A 23,371-nucleotide genomic window follows, 5' to 3' on the forward strand; every position below is an offset into this window, starting at 1 on the left:
ATTACATCTGTGTTGCCCAGGCTGTTGGACAATTATGTAATATGTGTTTCAATTGATGTGAAAATGCTAGTGTGGATGGAGATCATTTCCTTTAAGAACTATGTTTTTAGAAGAAAACATTGCAGTATGAACATAGCTTGAGACGTCTTCTCTCAGTTTCTTTAGTTTTTTTTTCCTTCTTCAGAATTCTTCTCTTAGCTCCCATAGCTGAATCACACTGAAGCTGTAATCATGGCTTCTTTTTGTAGATTGGTTGATAACAGATTAAATAAATATGATGTGGTAAATCTCTATGCATAGCAATCCAACTTGCTTCATGTAAAGTATGCCCCAAAAACAAAAGTTTGCTCTTCATTAAAACCATAGGTCTTTTTTGGTAATAAAATAAATCTTTATTTAAAAAATACACACAGATGTAAGTGTGAAACAGTTTATGAAAAATTAACTTGAGTACATCTTCATATTCCCCTTAGTAAAATGATTCAAGGTTACAAGCAAAAAATATTATTGATTATATGAATAAAGCAGTCTCTGGCTACATTTTCATTTTGCTATAAAATAAAGGTATGTTTTAGTAGCGGACATTTTAATTTTGAATCTGTGTAGTGTGTGAGTCCTGTAAAAGAGGACATCTGTTAAAACCTGACAAATTGCTCCGTTTTGAGGGGTGTCAAGGGAGGTTCTGGTCAAGAAATCTCTTAGCTATTACTTTAAACTTTAACCATGTTCAACATTACTGACTTATTCCATTGTGTACATGGTTCCTCAAGCAAGCATGCCATCACTTCATGAGGATTAAAATATCTATAAATGTTTTTTCATCTGGGAAACTCAAAGTGTAAAATGTTACATTTTCAAAAAGTAAGAGTTCAAGCAAAATATAGAAAAACATAAGTTTATCTATATATTTATAATATATTTTCACTTTACAAGTCTTTTAATTTTTAATAATCTGGTCAGGTCAGGTCAGGGAGAATGCACTGGTACAGCATATTGCTGCACCCACCACACAATGAAACAGCTCGGGATACTGGTTGGCAACCCCCCAGGCAGGCACGCGATCTAGTCTCACACCACTTAAATGATCCTCTATCTGCCACAGCCAGGTGTTACGTGGGCGTCCCCTTGGCCTGGTCCAGCAACTTTGGTCCTCAACAATGAGAATCCTTCGAGCCCGATCACCTTTGGGAAATCACACCACATGGCCATAAGTGCTGTAACTGACGCTCCCTTACATGGCAGGTAATGTGCCTCATTCGGGACTGCATGAGCAACCGCTCATTCAACACAAAGTCAAACCAGCGGTACCCTAGGATTCTCTGAAGAGACACAGTACCGAAGGAGTCCAGAGTTTGTCTCAGGTCACTGGAGAGTGTCCATGTCTCACAACCATACAGCAAAACAGGAAGCACCAAGACTCTAAACACTTAGACCTTCATCCTTTTGCAAAGATATCAGGACTTTCACACAGCCCTTTCCATCTACTGACTTCAGAGGAAGAGTCACCAGAGACATGAATGTCGCTGCTGAGGTAAGTAAATCTCTCAACAAGGTTGAGACTCTCTCCACAGACAGACACACTGCTGAAGGTTGTGCCCAAGAGGTCATTAAAGGCTTAGATCTTGTTTTTTATCCAGGACACTTGCAATCCCAGACACTCAGACTCCTCACTTAGTCTGTCAAGAGCCCCGCTCTCTTTACCAACAAATGCCCCACAGCCTCAGGATCCCAAGATCCTGCCCATCACCCAGTCCATGCAAGCACTGAACAGAGTAGGAGCAAGAACACACTCCTGATGAACCCCAGAATCAACTGGGCAAAATGCAGGGGTTCTGCTTCCACTCTGCACAGCACTCACAGTTCCAGTGTACAGGCCAGCCATGATATCCAAAAACTTTGAGGAGATCTCGTAAATTCTCAGGATGTCCCACAGGGCAGCTTGATCAACTGAGTTGAACGTTTTATGAAAATCAACAAAGACTACAAAGAATCTCTGCCGATATTCACATTTGCGCTCCATTAGAACCCTCAGTGCCATGATGCGGTCGATGGTACACTGTAGTAAGGACCTTACCTGGTACCAAGAGCAATATCATCCCCCTGTAGTTGCCGCAATCTAGGCGATCACCCTTCCTTTTCCAGATAGGGGTGACAAGTCCCATTTTTCAGTCAGTTTGGATGACGCCTGTCTCACAAATGAAAGCAAAGATTGCTTGCAATGCCAAGAAGACAGCCTTACCAACAACCTGGAGAAGTTCACTCCCAAAACCACAATGAGATTGGATGGTTCACAGATAATTGGAGGATCAGCCTCAAGAACCATGGACCCGAGATATCCAACATCCTAGCTGGAGGATCAGCTTTAAACAGCTGCTCAAAGCAGCCAGCCCAGTGGGTCACAACTGCAGTGTTATCCGTGAGGACCGTTCCATCAGCTGTCATGACTGCTACTCTCTGAAGAACAGATTCGGATGTGCGTAATGCTTTGATTCCTCTATAAGGAGGACATAGGTCACTAGACCATAGATGGTGTGTCATTTGCTCATAGTTTGCCCTAACAAACACTTACTTTTCTGCCCTCAGAGCCCTCGCAGTCATCCTTCTCAGTTCCTGGTACAGACCGGAGTTGCCATCAAGCCGTGCGCTGCGACTCTTCTCAATGATATTCAGGGTGCCCTGAGACATGAAACACCTCCTTCTGGGAACACCGGTAACACCAACACAACCCTCAGAAATGTTCAGGGTCTTGTCATGGAAAGTCCCCCACATCACATTAGGATTGGCAGTCACCCTCAAGTCTGTAAGTTCCTCACACAAACTGTGTGCAAACTCATTAGAAACAGCCTGATCTTGGAGTCTCTATCCAGGTCTAGCCTCATTTTCCTAGTAGGTGGTAGCCTACTGGATCTAAGCTGGATTTTCAGAGTAGCAACAACAAGTCTGTGGGCACAAACTGGGCACTTCTGTAGACCCTGAAGTTTTGTAAAACCCTGCAGTGTCTGTCCATGAGGATGTGATTGATCTCTTTCACCACACCACCAGTATTGGAGTACCAAGTCCAACGATGTGGCTCAAGGTGTTGGAACCAGTATATAGCGATCCGCAGCCCCTGACCTTTTTCAAAGTCAAGGAACATGGAGCCACTTTCACCACACTCACCAGATCCAATCCTCATAGCCAGCCCTGTCAGTGCCAGTGGTCACAATGAAGTCACCCATGACCAGAGGAGTGTCACCTCGCGGGAACCCATCAACCACCAAGCAAAGTTTCAAATAAAATGTCTCCCTCACAGAGACATCATTGAAACAACGGCAACAGCTCCAGCCATCAGACCAATAAAGGTGTACCCCACCTACAGAGAACTGGCCAGTCCCAGGTCTGCACACATCAGAGAGTGCCCCCACTGAAATGCGAAGTTTACAAGCATTATCCGACAGCAGAGGAAGATCATCATGCCGAAGAGACAAGACATTCCACGTGCCTACCCAGATGGGTCACCTCAAATTGGGACCCAAGTGCTGCCGTGTAGTGGGTGACGCCTCAGCATCATACCAGCTCCGATCCCCAACAGGCCTGACCCCATTGGCTTGCCAATGGTTTTGACACTTCCAGGGATGATGGGCTTTCCCCCCATCCCCTTTCATAATGCTAGCAGCCTTCCTATGGGCAGGTGCAGCAGAGCTACTCCTGCGGTGAGCAGAAATGAGTCCTGTCGTGTCATCTCAGAGCTGCATGAAGTGTTTTTACGGTGGCTGGAGTTCCAATCCTGCCACCATCCCCCATAATTTCCCTAACATTATACAAAGATATTGTCTGTCTGGAAGGACCCTTGGTATGACATTAAACTGCATCTGGCCCTGCAAGCAGTTCTCCAACTTGCAGGGAAATCATGGGGGTTGGTGGCAGGATTGGCACTCCAGCAACTGTAAAAACACTTCACGCAGCTTTGAGATGACAGAGAGGACTCCTTTTTTAATAATAATGTTATAACAATGTGCTATGCTTTTCCAACTAATCCAAATAAAGGCCATCTTTAAAATAGCTGTAATTATAATACTAACAACTCCACTCATTTATTACTTTCAGCACCATTTTCACAATTTATCTTATCAAGAGAAATTGTTTCATTGTGTTCTTCCAAGTTAATAGTTTTAAGTGTCACAGCAGCTTTTTCCTTTAAATTATAAATATCCCATTTTTCAGGCAGGAAGCCCCTTTCAAAAAGGAATAAAAATAAATAGGATACAGACACAATGGTGAAGAAGGAAACTATCATTGAAAGAGTTTTTAATGGGAAGAACTGCACATAAACTCCATCTATAAGTGTGCAGCCTGGATAATGAATAACAGGGGGAATGTGGAGGAAAGGTTCTCCACTTAAAAGTCTCAATGTCGTTCCCACCACTAATCCAGCTATTGCCCCAAAGGCGTTAGTCTTCGGAAGATACATGATGCACACCAGCTGTGGGAAAAACACAGCGTATATCAACTCTCCACTCATTAAAAGCAGAGAATAGACTGAATTGGTTAATAGTGCCAGGCCCATGCCAATGAGTCCAAACAGAAGAATTCCAAATTTGATCACCCATTGGACCTCTCGGTCAGATGCCTAAAAGTAAAAAAGGACATAACAGAATTATATTGTGCTGTAGCTCTGCGATCTAACTTCTGTGACAAATTGTTGTTTGTAAATTTTGTCTGCAGGCTCTACATATGTCAGCACATCTATGTAGGGGGTCTTTTTCATTTTTTACTTTTTAATTCCTTATTTGATCAATATCTATGTAAATCCATTTTACTCCAAGGTCTTGAAAGTCATTATATAATTACAATTGATCGCTGCATCTGTGGAAGACAGCCTAACGGTTGCCGGGGCGGAGTGGTGGCTCTGAGGCTAAGGATCTGCGTTGGTATCCTGAAGGTTGCCTGTTCGAATCCCCGTCACTGCCAAAAGAAATCCTACTCTGCTAGGCCCTTAACCTGTAATTGCTCCTGGGGCGCTGTACAATGGCTGACCCTGCGCTCTAACCCCAAGGTGTATGCGAAAACTAACAAATTCCTAATACAAGAAATTGTATAAGGTGAAATAAAAAACAAAAAAAAACAACTGCAGGCACCATAAAAGCAAATCCGAAATGATCATGGTCTCGATATGAGCACCTGCTGTCGATGGGTTATGCAAGGAGCATTATACAGTGCATCCAGAAAGTATTCACAGCGCATCACTTTTTCCACATTTTGTTATGTTACAGCCTTATTCCAAAATGGATTAAATTCATTTTTTCCCTCAGAATTCTACACACAACACCCCATAATGACAATGTGAAAAACGTTTACTTGAGATTTTTGCAAATTTATTAAAAATAAAAAACTGAAAAAGCACATGTACATAATTATTCACAGCCTTTGCCATGAAGCTCAAACTTGAGCTCAGGTGCATCCCGTTTCCCCTGATCATCCTTGAGATGATTCTGCAGCTTAACTGGAGTCCACCTGTGGTAAATTCAGTTGGTTGGACATGATTTGGAAAGGCACACACCTTTCTATATAAGGTCCCACAGTTCACAGTTCATGTCAGAGCACAAACCAAGCATGAAGTCAAAGGAATTGTCTGTAGACCTCTGAGACAGGATTGTCTCGAGGCACAAATCTGGGGAAGGTTACAGAAAAATTTCTGCTGCTTTGAAGGTCGCAATGAGCACAGTGGCCTCCATCATCCGTAAGTGGAAGAAGTTTGAAACCACCAGGACTCTTCCTAGAGCTGGACGGCCATCTAAACTGAGCGATCGGGGGAGAAGGGCCTGTCAGAGCTCCTGAGGTCCTCTGTGGAGAGAGGATAACCTTCCAGAAGAACAACCATCTCTGCAGCAATCCACCAATCAGACCTGTATGGTAGAGTGGCCAAACAGAAGCCACTCCTTAGTAAAAGGCACATGGCAGCCTGCCTGGATTTTGCCAAAAGGCACCTGAAGGACTCTCAGACCACGAGAAAGAAAATTCTCTGGTCTGATGAGAAAAAGATTGAACTCTTTGGTGTGAATGCCAGGCATCACGTTTGGAGGAAACCAGGCCCCGCTCATCAACAGGCCAATGCCTTCCCTACAGTGAAGCATGGTGGTGGCAGCATCATGCTGTGGAGATGTTTTTCAGCGGCAGGGACTGGGAGACTAATCAGGATAATGGGAAAGATGACTGCAGCAATGTACAGAGACATCCTGGATGAAAACCTGTTCCAGAGCGCTCTTGACCTCAGACTGGGGCGACGGTTCATCTTTCAGCAGGACAACGACCCTAAGCACACAGCCAAGATATCAAAGGAGTGGCTTCAGAACAACTCTGTGAATGTCCTTGAGTGGCCCAGCCAGAGCCCAGACTTGAATCCGATTGAACATCTCTGGAGAGATCTTAAAATGACTGTGCACCGATGCTTCCCATCCAACCTGATGAAACTTGAGAGGTGCTGTAAAGAGGAATGGGCAAAACTGGCCAAGGATAGGTGTGCCAAGCTTGTGGCATCATATTCAACAAGACTTGAGGCTGTAATTGCTGCCAAAGGTGCATCGACAAAGTATTGAGCAAAGGCTGTGAATACTTATGTACATGTGATTTTAATCCATTTTGGAATAAGGCTGTAACATAACAAAATGTGGAAAAAGTGATGCGCTGTGAATACTGTCCGGATGCACCGTAACTGCAGGGAACAGTATTACTTAGCCACTAACCTGGCCATGACCCTGCCTGATTGCTGTGACTGTGTATAGGAGAGTGGTAGATCCCACTACAATAAATAACCGTGCTGTTCCTGTTTCAAGCTGAATAAAGTTAGTTTTGCTAAAGTACTGAGACTCTGTCTCATGTTTCGGGGTGCAAGACAGTGACTCACATGTCACATGGTACCTGAAGTGGGGTCCTTACACTGATGGATCCCTAAAAAATACAGCAAAACCCAGAGCAAGATGAGGCTCTGGATGCTGCCTCTGCCTTGGCGCGGCCACAAGATGTGCTGTTGAAGATGGCTCCCTCAGATGACCCTGAGTGTTTCCTTTCTGCTTTGAACGTATGGCAACATTGATGTGCTGGGACGGGGGAGCCTGGACAGCTATTTTCACCCTGTTTTTAACCGGAGGAGCCCTCCAAGCTATACGGAATCTCCCTCCTGAAAGGCTCGATGATTATGACTACCTGAAGCAACAGATCCTCCTCTGCAAGGCTGTGAGCTCAGTGGTCAAGGGGCGCCAGTTTTGACTGTGGCATATTGATCCGGATCGCTCTGTACAAAAACAGATCCAGGGCTTAGTAGACCTGATTCAAAGCTGGATCCGTGGAGACCCTTATGAGCACATCGCAGAGAAGCTTGTTATTGATGCAGTCCTGTCAGGGATAGACTAGAGCCTTTGTGATTAAATGCTATGGAACGACATCCACTCAGTGATGGATCTGACCTGTAGACTAGAGGGTGCAGAAGCTACCTGGAAACAATGGGACTACCCAGGCTTGAACCTGATTTTGATCCAGCCAGCACAGACCTTCAGGGTCGTCAGCACCACGAGAGAAGACACCAGAGTGTGAACACCATAGTACAGACAAAGCGCAGCAGCTTTTGTTGTGATCAACTGGGACATCACAATATTTAAATCACATGTGGGTTTGGCAGTAGGATTTCTTGTCTAACTGGTGAAAATGTTTGGCTTGGTTTCTGGATTTACATTTACCTCCTGGCCCCTTTTTCTAATTTGCCCTTGTGGCCTTCCATCCACTGGCAGAACAACAGAAGGTGGGGAAAAAAAGAAAAAAAATGTGCCAAGCATTTCATAATTCTGATAAACTGTCAGAATTTAAGATGTTAAAGGCAACAGAATTTTAGTCAACAAAGACAGAAAACTAAAATATGGGAAGGCACTCCCAGTACCACAAGTAAAATATTAACCAAGTATAAATATAGTATTTAATTTTCTTACTTTTTTCCTTAATATTCGTTTGTAAATATTTCGAGCAAACATGGAGCTGCAAGAGAGCAGTGCAGAATCCATTGATGACATGACAGCAGCAGCTACAGCTCCAATTCCAGCAATAGCTATGTATTCAGAGCAGAGATGCTGAAGGACTATCGGCAAAATGTAGCTGGCCTCCCCTTTGTCATATGGGGTGGGAAGACCGTAGCTGGTCTGATTCCAGTCTGAAACAGAAATGTGCATGGAGTCAAATGAAAACAGAAGAAACAGATACTCACTAAAACTGAAGTTGTGCCGTAATATATGACAAATGAACACAGTAATAACATGACATATATACAGTCTTTTGAAAATGTAAGCACATCTTTAAAGTATTGCTTATTAGAACATACTGTAATTAGCAAGAGTGGCACAGTGGTAGCACTGCTGCCTCGTAGTAAGAAGACCAGGGTTTGTGTCCTGGGTCCTCCCTGCATGGAGTTTGCGTGTCTGCGTGGGTTTCCTCCATGTGCTCCTGTTTCCTCCCACAATCCAAACACATGCAGGTTACGTGGATCGGTGGTACTAAATTGGCCCTAGTGTGTGGTTGGAGTGTGTGTCTGTGTGTGTTCACCCTGCGATGGACTGACTCCCTGACCAGGGCTTATTCCTGCCTTGCACCCTATTCTGGCTGGGATAGTCTCTAGCAGCACCCCACAACCCTGTTTAGGACTAAGCGGATTAGAAAACGACTGACTGACTGACTGTAATTAGTAATCCCCTGCCCCTCACCTGGGGTCAGATTTATAAAACCTGTATAGTATACAAAAAAACAAGGCCTGAATTGTGCATATGCAACTTTCCATGTCAGGACTTACAAAAGAAAACTTGACAAGAGAATGCGTGTATATTTACAGTATCTCTGACAGATCCTTATGCAACACCCTTGATAAAGTAGAAAAATGTAGCCAATTCAACTGTCTTACGACTCATGCTTATAATAATTCATATCACCAAGCTGTTATTATAACGTGTGTTGATGTGACAAACATATTCAACCTCAGAAATTATGAATATGATTGACGGACTCTGTTTTAGTTGACTTTTAAGATGGCCAATGCTGCATATTTGCACTGGAGAACTTTTTTGTTTTTTCCTCAGTTTATATTGGCTATCTATTGTCATTTCTCAGGATTAGAAGCCAAAGTAGAGTGAAAACACAGGCGTGATTCCGTCTCTGCGCACAGAAAGCTATAAATCTCATTCCCTGCAGCTTAATGCAGTGGTTCCCAAACTCGATCCTGGGGACCCCCTGTGGCTGCAGATTTTTGTTCCAACCAACTTCTGCTTTTCATTGGACTGTTCGCATAATTAAGTGAGTCATTATTTCCCAGTTTCTGTGTTTTGGAGTCAATGTAGAAATGAAAAACTAAGTTTGGTAGATTTTTATTAAAATGTAATAAGCAGTTATATGGGGAATATGTATTTTTTAAGTCATTAACAATATTTTCAACCTAATTTTCATTCTGCTTTTCCAGGTTATTTAATTAGTTATTTACTAATTAGTGCGTCTGTCACTGAAGTCGCTGCAGCTTTCATCATCCTGGTTGTTAATTGTCACTATTAGAGTTAAATGAAGGGAGCAAACTACACAGGAAAAGGGGAAATAATAGGAAAACAACAAAAGAGAGTTAAACAGTTACAGCTTTAGAAAAAATAGAAATATTTTTAAATGTGATATGAATGTAAAAACCATACTGTTGTGTTTTTTCTGAATGCAGCATAAGAGAAGAGTAAAAAAGACCAGCTCATTAAATGAGATCACTTGTTATCGATTATTATCACCGATTGTGAATCTGGTTGGAACAAAAACCTGCAGTCACAGGGGGTCCCCAGGACCGAGTTTGGGAATCACTGGCTTAATGGTTTGACACAACATGTCCTTTTTGGTGCTGAATGAAGACTATGGCAGGGCCATTTTAATGTATGATCACTGGTTGGGGGCCCCAGGAGCATAGAGGCCCACAATGTTTCTGATACCTATGTATTTTGTACATTTACATTTTGGTTTGACACCTTTATCTAAATCAACTTACAACATATGAGATGCAATTGGCTACATTTCTGTCCTTGTTCCAATTTGAGCACAAGCGGGTGAAGTGAGTTACTCCGGGTCACACAGTGTCAGTGGCAGGATTTGAACCCACAGCCTTAGGATTTCAACTCCAAAGCCTTAACCACTACACCTCACTGCCTTCTGTTTTGTTTTCAAAATGGGGGCTTCAGTGCGCTAGTTTGCCTGGGAGTCTATGATGCTGTTAAGACGGCCCTGGACTATGAAGATGGTCATATACAAAGGAAACTGGGACTGGCAGGACTCTTTAGCTTATGTGTGCTTGTTGGTTTTTGGACAACATATAAGAGCAATTTGTGGCAGTGTCTAGATTTTCTAAGGTAATCGGGGTAATGGACTGTACTTATATTGAAACAAGACACCTGGCGAAAATGACACTGTTTTTGTTAACAATAAGCTGTAACATTTCATTAATGCAGTGGTTCCTAACCTTTTTGGCTATGGGATCCAGTTTTAAACAAAAGTTTGAGTGGGGGTACAGATATGTCTCTTGGGCACACTTAGTTATAATTAGGTAACATTGAAGAGCAGGTATGTGGTTGAGGGGATATTTCAAGTGTGGTGCCAGATTTAAGTAATGTCAGGGAGGGTCCCTCTTGGTGTAGCCTGCTTTTACGTGTATATAAATGAAAGATTTTTTTTTTATAAAATATTTAATATCAAGGAGCAGGAGGGGGGCCTTGTGGTTTCAAGCATGTAGACAAAGCATGATGTTGGGTGGCAGGGGCAGTTCTTCACGTACAGGTATACAACAAATTACTGCTGGGATGTTGAATGGCTTTTATAAAAAAAACAAAAAAACATCCAATTACCTGTTACATTTGGATTGCAACCCACAGGTTGAGGAACAGTGCTTAAGACACAAGTCAGCTTTGGGGGCAAGATGAGACTGACAAACAGTGTGACTTGGTGGCCTGGGTCAACACATGATTCATTTATTTTGAGGCAAAGTAGCATTGGCAGACGATATGCTGATGCTGCTGTACGTAATCACTGGATGCATCAGGCAGCAGCCAATGAAAGTCTACAGCTTTGTGATTCCATACAGTAGGCATGAGGTTGATTAGCAAGGTTCAAATAGATTAGATTAGATTAGTAATTTATAAAAGCACATTTAAAACAACAGAGGGTGCGCCAAAGTGCTAAACAAAGAAGCATTAAAGTGAACACAATGCAAACAATCATACAGAAGCAGAACAACAAGACAACCAATTACAACATCCACCATCCGCCACAATCCTATTATACACAGTGAAAAGCAGAAGAAAACAAGTAAGTTTTTAAAAACCTCAAGAGAGGATGAAGGCCTGATGTGAAAAGGCAAGTCATTCCAAAGCCTAGGAGCAACAACTAAGAAAGCTCGGGCTCCCCTCGACTTCAGCCGAGATCTTGGCACTACAAGGAGAAGAAGTTGTCCAGATGACCTCAGTGCTTTTGGTGCCACATAGGGGTGAAGGAGGTTGGGAGCACATGCTGATACAGCGTAGTGCCACATCCACCACATGACAAACTGTAATAAGTTTATATGTTTAATATGTCACTGTGCTCTGTACAAAAATATTTTATAACTCTGCTCACATGTACAGCTAACACAAGGCCACAAGGCTCATCATTTAGAACTACTAGGCAAGCATTAGAAGACAAGAAAGGGACAACAACGAAAATGGGCATTGTACTATTTCTGTGTGTCAGAGTCAGCTGACATTGGATCTTCTTTTCCATGTTTGGAATGGCATGATTTATCTACATAGGAGCCTGCACATGAAGAAAGGGTATAAAACCTTGGAACATCGCCTGGCACACCTTTGAAGCCGACGGACGGATGGGAGATAACGTCATCCGATTCTGAAAATCCTTCCAGCGCAGCAACGAAAATGGCAGACTGTATACATCGAGATCCCACTTCAACTTGCTATGGCTTCCTTCGTCTGTAATGCCGCGTAAATTGTCATTAAAGAAAGATAAGTTATTTTCTCTTATCTGATTTCTTACCACCGTATCACTATGGGAGGGATATCGCCTCTTTATAATATATCTATTTAGGTTCAGGTTACTTAAGATGCCGCAATTGGAAAACAAACGTATTCCCAGGGAGCTAGCGCCCCCTTAGAGGGAAACACAAACCTACTCAGGATCCCAGATTAGGACCTGAGTGTAGCCATGCAACGGGTGACACCTCAACACCAAACTAGTTCAGATAGAATGGAACAGTGTGAGGTTTTTTATGGTGGCTGGAGTGCCAGTTCTTCCCTGCAGGTTGGAGGGCCTACATGCAGGACTGGATGCAGATTAACGTTATACCCAGGACGGAGCAATTGCAGGTTAAGGGCCTTGCTCAAGGCCCCAACAAAGTTGGGTCACTTTTGGCATTTACGGGATTTGAACCGGTAACCTTCCGATTACCAGTGCAGATTTCTAGCCTCAGAGCCACCACTCAGCCCAGAGAAGGAGGTCAAAGATATATTTTGGAGTGAGACCATGCAAGGCTTTAAAAACAAACAACAAGATTCTCACCGGTAGCCAGTGGAGAGAGGCTAAAATGGGGGAGACGTGATCCTTTTATTCTTGACCCAATTAAGAATCTAGCAGCAGCGTTTTGAACCAGCTGAAGTCGTGACAGAGCAGATTTTGACAGACCCACATATAAGGAATTACCATAATCTAGGCGAGATGTAATAAAGGCATGGTTGTTTCAAGATGGGGTTTAAGGCACAGTCACATAGCCGCATTTTTAAGATAATTGTGAGCCATAAAGTGCAAATTGTGTATAAATGTGCCTGTTCCAGACTTTAAAAATCAAATTTTTTTCTGTAAACATTTTCCTGTTTTTTGGTGTATGTGTACTTTCACACTCAATTCTGTACAAAATTGCACAAATGACTATCATGTGTGACTCTAAAATCAAAAAGTGACTGAAGAGACATGACTTTCATGGAAGGACAGCTAGGAGAAAAGCTCATTACAAACTAAGAACAGCATAGCTTGACTTAGGTTTGTAAAATCACGTTTAAAGGGACTTTAAGAATAAAGTCTTCAAGACAGGTAACACTGAAGTGGTTGCTATTTACACCATGTTCAGAGAAAATTGGACTCAGCGCACTAAGATGAACACCTCATACTAACCCCCAAGTATGATGATGAAGGGGGTAATGATTTGGGATTGTTTTTCAGTCACAGGATCTGAATACCTTGCAAACTACAGTACTTATATACATTTTAGAAGTCAGGAATCTCTCACCTGTTGATGCAGCGACTGCTCCGATGAGCACGGGAGGAATGCCTAAAGAGAAACAGCAAGCGGCTGCCACGTAGCATGTCACTTGAGCTTGCCGCGTGGTGGACACTGCCAGGACACGTTGAAAAAATGCCTGATAGCAAAGTCCACCAAGGGTCTAAAAACATATAAAAGGGTAATGAAACCATTTGAAATTGCTGTAAAAACTAGTAAATATTGTTTAGTAAACATTGCCAGAGACAGGTGCTCATGTCATCATCATCCTGCACCCACGTCTTTATTTCTTTGTGTACAAACCGTCTTTGCTTTCACTCAGTTTGCACCTCTGTGGATAACTAGGAAAACTTTTGTCAGCAAAGTGAGATGACAGCCACTAGCACAAATGTTTAGACCAGGATTCAACATTCTGCCAACATGAAAACATGCTTCTGTGAAACAAAATTGTGAGTAGTTGCAAGACAGTGAACCATAACAGCATTTACAAAGCCAATTAATTGGAAGTCAAGACCACCAAGAACTGTATCATATTATAGCAGCACTGGACATAATGATTATATAATTCATCTGTAGGAAAAACTCTCACCTGTTTATGTTCAAAGGCAGAAACAACGGAAGGCAAAAAGTAGGGAATTCAATTAGAGAATATACTGTATTCATAAAAACAACTCTTTACAAACAGAATGCAACAGAAAGCACATGCAGTCATCCAAATATAGACAATAACACACATTTAAAGTGAAACATTGAAAATGCAAAAATAAATTAGAACAGAATTCTCATATACCAAGGTTAAATTCAGAAAGGACAATAAAACAAGTAAACTGCCTTGGTGATAGCCCCATTCATTATGATCTGAATGAGTAAAAGGCAAGCCCTGCCCTGTTCATTCTGCACAGGTTTCTCAATATAACTGGATGGATGGATGGATGGATGGATGGATGGATGGATGGATAGATAGATAGATAGATAGATAGATAGATAGATAGATAGATAGATAGATAGATAGATAGATAGATAGATAGATAGATAGATAGATAGATAGATAGATAGATAGATAGATAGATAGATAGATACTTTATTAATCCCAAGGGGAAATTCACATACTCCAGCACCAGCAGCATACTGATAAAAAACAATAAATTAAAGAGTAATAAAAATGCAGGTATAACAGACAATAACTTTGTATAATGTTAACGTTTACCCTCCCAGGTGGAATTGAAGAGTCGCATAGTGTGGGGGAGGAACGATCTCCTCAGTCTGTCAGTGGAGCAGGACAGTGACAGCAGTCTGTCGCTGAAGCTGCTCCTCTGTCTGGAGATGAAACTGTTCAGTGGATGCAGTGGATTTTCCATGATTGACAGGAGCCTGCTCAGCGCCCGTCGCTCTGCCACAGATGTCAAACTGTCCAGCTTCGTGCCTACAATAGAACCTGCCTTCCTCCCCAGCACACCACTGTGTAGAAGAGGGCACTCGCCACAACAGAGCATCAGTATTGGCAGTCCAGTCCAATTGATCATCCAGCTGCACTCCCAGGTATATATAGGTTTGCATCTCTGCACACAGTCACCTCTGACGATCACGGGGTCCATGAGGGGCCTGGTCCTCCTAAAATCCACCACCAGCTCCTTGGTTTTGCTGGTGTTCAGGTGTAAGTGGTTTGAGTCGCACCATTTAACAAAGTCCTTGATTAGGTTCTTATACTCCTCCTCCTGCCCATTCCTGATGCAGCCCACGATAGCAGTGTCGTCAGCGAACTTTTGTACGTGGCAGGACTCCGAGTTGTATTGGAAGTCCGATGTATATAGGCTGAACAGGACCGGAGAAAGTACAGTCCCCTGCGGCGCTCCTGTGTTGCTGACCACAATGTCAGACCTGCAGTTCCCGAGACGCACATACTGAGGTCTGTTTGTAAGATAGTTCACAATCCATGCCACCAGGTATGAATTTACTCCCATCTCTGTCAGCTTGTCCCTAAGGAGCAGAGGTTGGATGGTGCTGAAGGCGCTAGAGAAGTCTAGAAACATAATTCTTACTGCACCACTGCCTCTGTCCAAGTGGGAGAGTGATCAGTGTAGCATGTAGATGATGGCATCCTCCGCTCCCACCTTCTCCTGGTATGCGAATTGCAGAGGGTTGAGGGTGTGGTAGATCTGTGGCCTCAGGTGGTGAAGCAGCAGCCGCTCCATGGTTTTCATCACACGCAACGTCAGAGCGACAGGCCGGAAGTCATTCAGATCATTAGGATGTGATACCTTTGGGACTGGGGTGATGCAAGATGTTTTCCAAAGCCTGGGGACTCTCCCCTGTTCCAGGCTCAGGTTGAAGATGCGCTGTAGAGGACTCCCCAGCTCCAGTGCACAGGCCTTCAGCAGTCGGGGTGATACTCCATCTGGACCCGCTGCTTTGCTGGCACGAAGTCTCCTCAGCTCTCTGCTTACCTGGGCTGCTGTAATTGTGGGTGTGGGAAACTCTTTCCTATGCTGGTATCAGCAGAAGGATGGGTGGAGGGTGCAGTACTCCGAGGTGAGAGTGGGTTAGGGTGGTCAAACCTGTTAAAAAAGTTGTTCATCTGGTTTGCTCTCTCCACGTCTCTCTCAATAATGGCACCCCGCTTCGAGCTGCAGCCAGTGATGATCTTCATCCCGCCCCACACTTCCTTCGTGCTGTTATTCTGCAACTTCTGCTCCAGCTTTCTCCTGTACTGCTCCTTCGCCGCCCTGAGCTGGACTCGGAGTTCCTTCTGCACGTGCTTGAGCTCATGCTGATCACCGCCTTTAAAAGCCCTTTTCTTCTGGTTCAAAAGGCCCTTGATGTCACTTGTAATTATTGGCTTGTTGTTAGCATAGCAGCGTACAGTTCTTACTGGAACTACAATGTCCATACAGAAAGTGATGTAGTCAGTAGTGCAGTTAACAACCTCCTCAATGTTCTCACTATGTGATCCCTGCAGGATATCCCAGTCTGTAGTTCCAAAGCATTTTCTCAGTGCCTGCTCTGCCTCAGGGGACAACTTCCTGAATGAGCGTGTGGTTGTAGGTAGCTCTCTCACTCTTGGTTTGTAGTGAGGCTGAAGCAAAACCAGGTTATGATCTGCTTTCCCAAGCGCAGGCAGCAGGGTGGCGCTGTATGCGTCTTTAACATTTGCATACAGTAAGTCAATAGTCTTATTTCCCCGGGTGTTACAATCCACATACTGGGAGAAGGCAGGTAATGTTTTGTCCAGTGTCACATGGTTAAAACCTCCAGTTTTAACAGCCTCAGGGTGCTGTGTTTGTAATTTAGCAACAACGGAATGAATGATGTCACCCGCCATCTCCACGTTCGCCCGAGGAGGAATGTATACAATAACAACAATGACGTGTCAAAACTCTCTGGGCAAGTAATAGGGACGTAGACTTACGGCCAACAGTTCGATGTCCCTGCAGCAAGTGGAGATTTTGATGTTTACATGTCCAGAGTTGCGCCACCTTGTATTTACATAGAGAGCGAGTCCTCCTCCTTTCTCCTTCCCGCAGGTATTTGCGTCTCTGTCCACTCTAACTGTGCTAAACCCGGGTAGCTCCACGTTAGCATCTGGGATGCTAGTTGTTAGCCACGTTTCACAAAAACACAACAAACTGCACTCTCTGTAGGTCCTGACATTTTTCACCAGTGCAGCCAGTTCGTCGATCTTATTTGGTAGTGAGTTCACATTTCCCAGGATCACAGAAGGCACCGAAGGCTTGTATCGCCACTTTCTCGAAAGACACTTAGCCTGTAGCTTAGCTCCAGCTCTGCTGCCACGGTACCGCCTTCTTACCTCGTCAGGTAAATAGGGAACCACACCAGCGCGGGCATTTGTTCTCAGTGCTTGAAGTTGACTACTTGAATAGACGAGTCTCGGTATGTAAAAATCCATGTCCAAGTAGTAAAAAGTAGTAAAAAGTGTCCAGGGAACGAGTCCACATAAAAGAAAGTGGTAGGAGTGATCAATGAAACAGAGAAAAAGGTAGAAAGGTAGAAAGATAAAGTCGTACATAGAGCTGCTGGAAAGGCTGCCACTCGCGGCGGCGCCTGAGTCATGCAAACCTTTTAAAAGCTGGCTGCTTTTGTCTTTTCTTTTCAATATAGTTGTCTGCACTTCATCAGAACCTGGCCCTTTAAGAACTACTTATATACAGTATCTCACAAAAGTGAGTACACCCTTCGCATTTTTGTAAATATTTTATTACTAGGGGGCTTCGCTCCCTGCTTGCTTTGGTTGCCAACCCCCATGTCTGGTTTTCCGGATACACACTTTTAAGATTTTTTTTTTTTCTTTGAATTGTTGCTATTTCATTAGTTTCACTTTTATTTTAGAACTTCTGTAAAAACAATATTTAGAATCTTTGGAGTCCCAACATGCTGAATCTTTAAAATGAGGTCAGTGAGACATGTGTTTAATGACTTTGTACCGTAATTCAGGATAGGTTTCTCTGTTTGGAATTTCAGCACAGACAAAGCGATCTACATCATCAGCAGTTAATAATTTTTTTTGCAAAGTAACCAATAAATGCATGTGAGGTAAACCCCGTTTTTGAAATTCTCTGACTTAAACTTCAAAGCCTTACAATATTTACATACTTCTGACATATCACCTATTGCCATATATTCGATCTCTATTCACCTTTTAGTTATTTCTCCGAGTAATAATTTCTCTTTTTTTGTGTTAATGCGATGTTTACTCTCTTTTTTTGACACTGTCGTTTTTTTCTGCTTTCGTATTCTGTATCTTGCTCTGCATGTGTTTCACGCCTACATTTTTTTTGAGTCTTTTGAATTCCAGTTTTCATTATCTCTAACCTGCTCTGCATGTGTTTGGCCCTCATGTTTTTTAACCTCTTTATGACGTTTTACTTTGTTTTCTACTTTGTCTTTTATTTCTGACCTCGCTTTGTCCTGCTTTTTTTTCAATGACACCTGGTACGTGGTGATTATTTTCCCTTTTTCGAGTAATAATTTCCATTTGTTTGCGCTACTGTGATCTTTACTTTCTTTTTTTTATACTTTCTAATTTTCCTACTTTCATATTCTTTAACTTTCTCCACATTTGTATCGCGCAAACGTTTGTTTTTTTTTAGCCTTTCGATTCCACTGCTTTCATAATCTGCTCTGCATGTTTATAGTCAACATTTGTGAACATGTTTATGAAGTTCTACTTTGTCTTTTACTCTGTCTTTTAATTCTGAGCCCGACTGGACATGCTTTGTTTCAATTTCATTTGTTACGGGCTGATAATTATTTTCCTTATTTTCTGAATTTGCACCTAGATTATTCTTTTTCTTTTTTGCTCTTTTTTCTCTCCAACACTTTTGAGTCTCTTTTCTCCACGCTGCTTTCTTCATCACTTAGTCGTTGTTTCATTTATAACGTATTGTCCTTATATGCTTTATATGCACTGAGACCCTGGATCTGTGTGTGCTCAAATCCTTTAGACGACTGAATGTTTTGCTGCCCATTGTCTTATTTGATATTGATTGTAAGTAGGGTGTGTCTTAAGAATCTCATGTTCTGCGTCATCACAAGATGGTCCTGGGTCAATCTCTTGGCACAAAGTCTCATGTTTAAGGTCCCCGTGAGACACTGCGTGGCTATTCTCTTTCGTCTAGCGGGTCTTTTAAGTGTCTTCTGTGATCTTAATGTGAAGATCACATCTTGTCTCCCATCTTTCTCTCCCAGGATTTTTTTTTATAATAGAGAGATATCTTTTCATGGGACAACACTGAAGACATGACACTTTGATACAATGTAAAGTAGTCAGTGTACAGCTTGTATAACAGTGTAAATTTGCTGTCCCCTCAAAATAACTCAACACACAGACATTAATGTCTAAACCGCTGGCAACAAAAGTGATTACACCCCTAAGTGAAAAATGTCCAAATTGTGCCCAAAGTGTCAATATTTTGTGTGGCCACCATTATTTTCCAGCACTGCCTTAACTCTCTTGTGCATGGAGTTCACTAGAGCTTCACAGGTTTCCACTGGAATCTTCTTCCACACTTCCATGACAACATCACGGAGCTGGTGGATGTTACAGACCTTGCACTCCTCCACCTTCCATTTGAGGATGCCCCACAGATGCTCAATAGGGTTTAGGTCTGTAGACATGCTTGGCCAGTCCAGCACCTTTACCCTCAATTTCTTTAGCAAGGCAGTGGTCATCTTGGAGGAGTGTTTGGGGTCGTTATCATGTTGGAATACTGCCCTGCGGCTTCAGTATGTCACAGTATATGTTGGCATTCATAGTTCCTTCAATGAACTGTAGCTCCCCAGTGCCTGCCGGCAGCACTGATGCAGCCCCAAACCGTGACACTCCCACCACCATGGTTGACTGTAGGCAAGACACACTTGTCTTTGTACTCCTCACCTGGTTGTCGCCACACACGCTTGACACCATCTGAACCAAATAAGTTTATCTTGGTCTCATCAGACCACAGGACATAGTTCCAGTAATCCATGTCCTTAGTCTGCTTGTCTTTAGCAAACTGTTTGTGGGCTTTCTTGTGCATCATCTTTAGAAGAGGCTTCCTTCTGGGACGACAGCCATGCAGACCAATTTGATGCAGTCTTCGGCGTATGGTCTGAGCACTGATAGGCTGACTCCCCACCCCTTCAACCTCTGCAGCAATGCTGGCAGCACTCATATGTCTATTTTCAAAAGACAACCTCTGGATATTACGCGGAGCATGTGCACTCAACTTCTTTGGTTGACCATGGCGAGGCCTGTTCTGAGTGGAACCTGTTCTGTTAAACCGCTGTATGGTCTTGGCCACCGTGCTGCAGCTCAGTTTCAGGGTGTTGGCAAACTTCTTATAGCCCAGGCCATCTTTATGTGGGGCAACAATTCTTTTTTTTCAGATCCTCAGAGAGTTCTTTGCCATGAGATGCCATGTTGAACTTCCAGTGACCAGTATGAGGGAGTGTGAGAGCGATAACACCAAATTTAACACACCTGCTCCCCATTCACACCTGAGACCTTGTAACACTAACGAGTCACATGACACCGGGGACAGAAAATGGCTAATTGGGCACAATTTGGACATTTTTCACTAAGGGTTGTACTCACTTTTGTTGCCAGCGGTTTAGACATTAATGGCTGTGAGTTGAGTTATTTTGAGGGGACACCAAATTTACACTGTTATACAAGCTGTACACTGACTACTTTACATTGTATCAAAGGGTCATATCTTCAGTGTTGTCCCATGAAAAGATATAATAAAATATTTACAAAAATGTGAGGGGTGTACTCACTTTTGTGAGATACTGTTGTACAAAAATCTTTTAAATAGTAATTAATTTTCTCTTAGTAAAATGTAACTTATTTTAACTAACTTATTGTTGTGCCTCTTTTTATTTTTATCTGATCTCTGGACTTTACCTAAATAGGCATTGTATTTTCTTTCTTTCTTTGAATGCCATGGAGGACAGACAGACATCCTACCTGGATGAGAGCATGACCTCTTGCCAACTTGGAAGGTACCAGAGGATGGACAAGAAGAAACCAGATGCCAAGAGCAGTTCCATCCCCATATGTTAGCTGGCAGTGGTCTACTGTAGGTGTCCCAGCTTGGACACCCCACCCACAAGGGTTCATGGGAACTCAAGTCCAGAAGTGCAACCCAGACGGGATTCCTGGATGCCACAAGGAGGCGCAGTCGGGTGAGGACCACCCTGGTTCTGAAACAACCTAGAAGTGCTCTCCACAAGTCATGCTGGGTCACCGGAAACCTGTTCCAGGTTCAGGTAAAAAAGGGTGACACTCAACCAGAGGAGGAAGGAGAGGAAAGAGTTTAATTATTTGTATAGTTACTGGCTATGCTTCATTGCAAAAAAAGCGTTTAGTGGATTAAAAATCCATTATTTGAACCCATGACTGTGTTGGGCATTGCTTATTCTGGGGTTTAGGGCTTGGTGGCACTTCCTGCTGGTTATACTTTCTTTCTTTCTTTCTTTCTTTCTTTAAATTCTGTGTGAATTTATCCTCAAAACATGTTGGTACTCTGGCTTCTGAATCATTTTGATGAGAACACTGCCATATTTCAGACCACTCAATGCAGATAAACACTACTCAATTTTCAATCAGTTTTATAAACCTATTTTGGACAGATATATTGTCTAGGTATGTTCCGAATCTGTAGTTATCAATATATATGTGTATAATATTTTTCTGAATATTTTATGTGTACAGTTGTGTAAGTTGTATTTTGCCACCTTATTTTTCTTATTATATTTATATAGAGTATATGTCACTTGGTCCCATTACTTTATTTTATATGTATTTATTTACCTGCTTATACACAGTCATGTCCATAAATATTTGGACAGAGACAACTTTTTTCTAATTTTGGTTCTGTACATTACCACAATGAATTTTAAATGAAACAACTCAGATGCAGTTGAAGTGCAGACTTTCAGCTTTAATTCAGTGGGGTGAACAAAACGATTGCATAAAAATGTGAGGCAACTAAAGCATTTTTTAACACAATCCCTTCATTTCAGGGGCTCAAAAGTAATTGGACAAATTAAATAACTGGAAATAAAATGTTCATTTCTAATACTTGGTTGAAAACCCTTTGCTGGCAATGACAGCCTGAAGTCTTGAACTCATGGACATCACCAGATGTTGGGTTTCCTCCTTTTTAATGCTCTGCCAGGCCTTTACTGCAGCAGCTTTCAGTTGCTGTTTGTTTGTGGGCCTTTCTGACCGAAGTTTAGTCTTCAACAAGTGAAATACATGCTCAATTGGGTTAAGATCAGGTGACTGACTTGGCCATTCAAGAATTTTCTACTTCTTTGCTTTAATAAACTCCTGGGCTGCTTTGGCTGTATGTTTTGGGTCATTGTCCATCTGTATCATGAAACGCCGCCCAATCAATTTGACTGCATTTAGCTGGATTTGAGCAGACAGTATGTCTCTGAACACCTCAGAATTCACTTGGCTGCTTCTGTCCTGTGTCACATCATCAATAAACACTAGTGTCCTAGTGCCACTGGCAGCCATGCACGCCCAAGCCATCACACTGCCTCCACCGTGTTTTACAGATGATGTGGTATGCTTTGGATAATGAGCTGTTCCACGCCTTCTCCATACTTTTTTCTTGCCATCATTCTGGTAGAGGTTGATCTTGGTTTAATCTGTCCAAAGAATGTTTTTCCAGAACTGTGCTGGCTTTTTTAGATGTTCTTTAGCAAAGTCCAATCTAGCCTTTCTATTCTTGAGGCTTTTGAGTGGCTTGCACTTTGCAGTGCACCCTCTGTATTTACTTTCATGCAGTCTTCTCTTTATGGTAGACTTGGATATCGATACTCCTACCCCCTGGAGAGTGTTGTTCACTTGGTTGGCTGTTGTGAAGGGGTTTCTCTTCACCATGGAAATGATTCTGCGATCATCCACCACTGTTGTCTTCCATGGACATCCAGGTCTTTTTGCGTTGCTGAGTTCACCAGTGCTTGCTGTCTTTCTCACAGTTACAGTTACCAAACTGTAGATTTTGCCACTCGTAATATTGTAGCAATTTCTCAGATGGGTTTTTTTCTGTTTTCGCAGCTTAAGGATGGCTTCTTTCACCTGCATGGAGAGCTCCTTTGACCGCATGTTGTCTGTTCACAGCAAAACCTTCCACATGCAAGCACCACACCTCAAATCAACTCCAGGCCTTTTATCTGCTTAATTGATAATGACATAACGACAGACTTGCCCACACCTGCCCATGAAATAGCCTTTGAGTCAATTGTCCAATTACTTTTGAGCTCCTAAAATGAAGGGATTGTGTTAAAAAATGCTTTAGTTGCCTCACATTTTTATGCAATCGTTTTGTTCACCCCACTGAATTAAAGCTGAAAGTCTGCACTTCAACTGCATCTGAGTTGTTTACATTTAAAATTCATTGTGGTAATGTACAGAACCAAAATTAGAAAAAAGTTGTCTCTGTCCAAATATTTATGGACCTAACTGTATATGTACATATGTAAATCTTTACAACTTTGTAACATTAATTTTTCCTTTTTTGTTTTCGATTTCCCTGGATAATATTTCATGTATTCTTCCAGCCC

At 42.6% G+C, this 23,371-nt stretch overlaps 1 protein-coding gene across 1 annotated transcript in view; it reads right to left on the reverse strand.

The window, feature by feature from the left end:
* Window positions 1-369: 369 nt before the first annotated feature.
* Window positions 370-23,371, reverse strand: part of LOC114650659 (high affinity choline transporter 1-like) — a 125,635-nt gene continuing 102,633 nt past the window's right edge. Inside the window, exons 7-9 of the mRNA XM_028800440.2 lie at window positions 13,304-13,457; window positions 7,959-8,176; window positions 370-4,609 (exon numbers count right to left, since the gene is read on the reverse strand). Of these exons, the coding sequence (XP_028656273.1) occupies window positions 4,070-4,609; window positions 7,959-8,176; window positions 13,304-13,457 (912 nt within the window). The 3' untranslated portion in view covers window positions 370-4,069. The remainder of the gene's footprint in view (window positions 4,610-7,958; window positions 8,177-13,303; window positions 13,458-23,371) is intronic.

The sequence above is a fragment of the Erpetoichthys calabaricus genome, chromosome 4, assembly GCF_900747795.2.
Source record: "Erpetoichthys calabaricus chromosome 4, fErpCal1.3, whole genome shotgun sequence".
Lineage (NCBI taxonomy): Eukaryota > Metazoa > Chordata > Cladistia > Polypteriformes > Polypteridae > Erpetoichthys > Erpetoichthys calabaricus.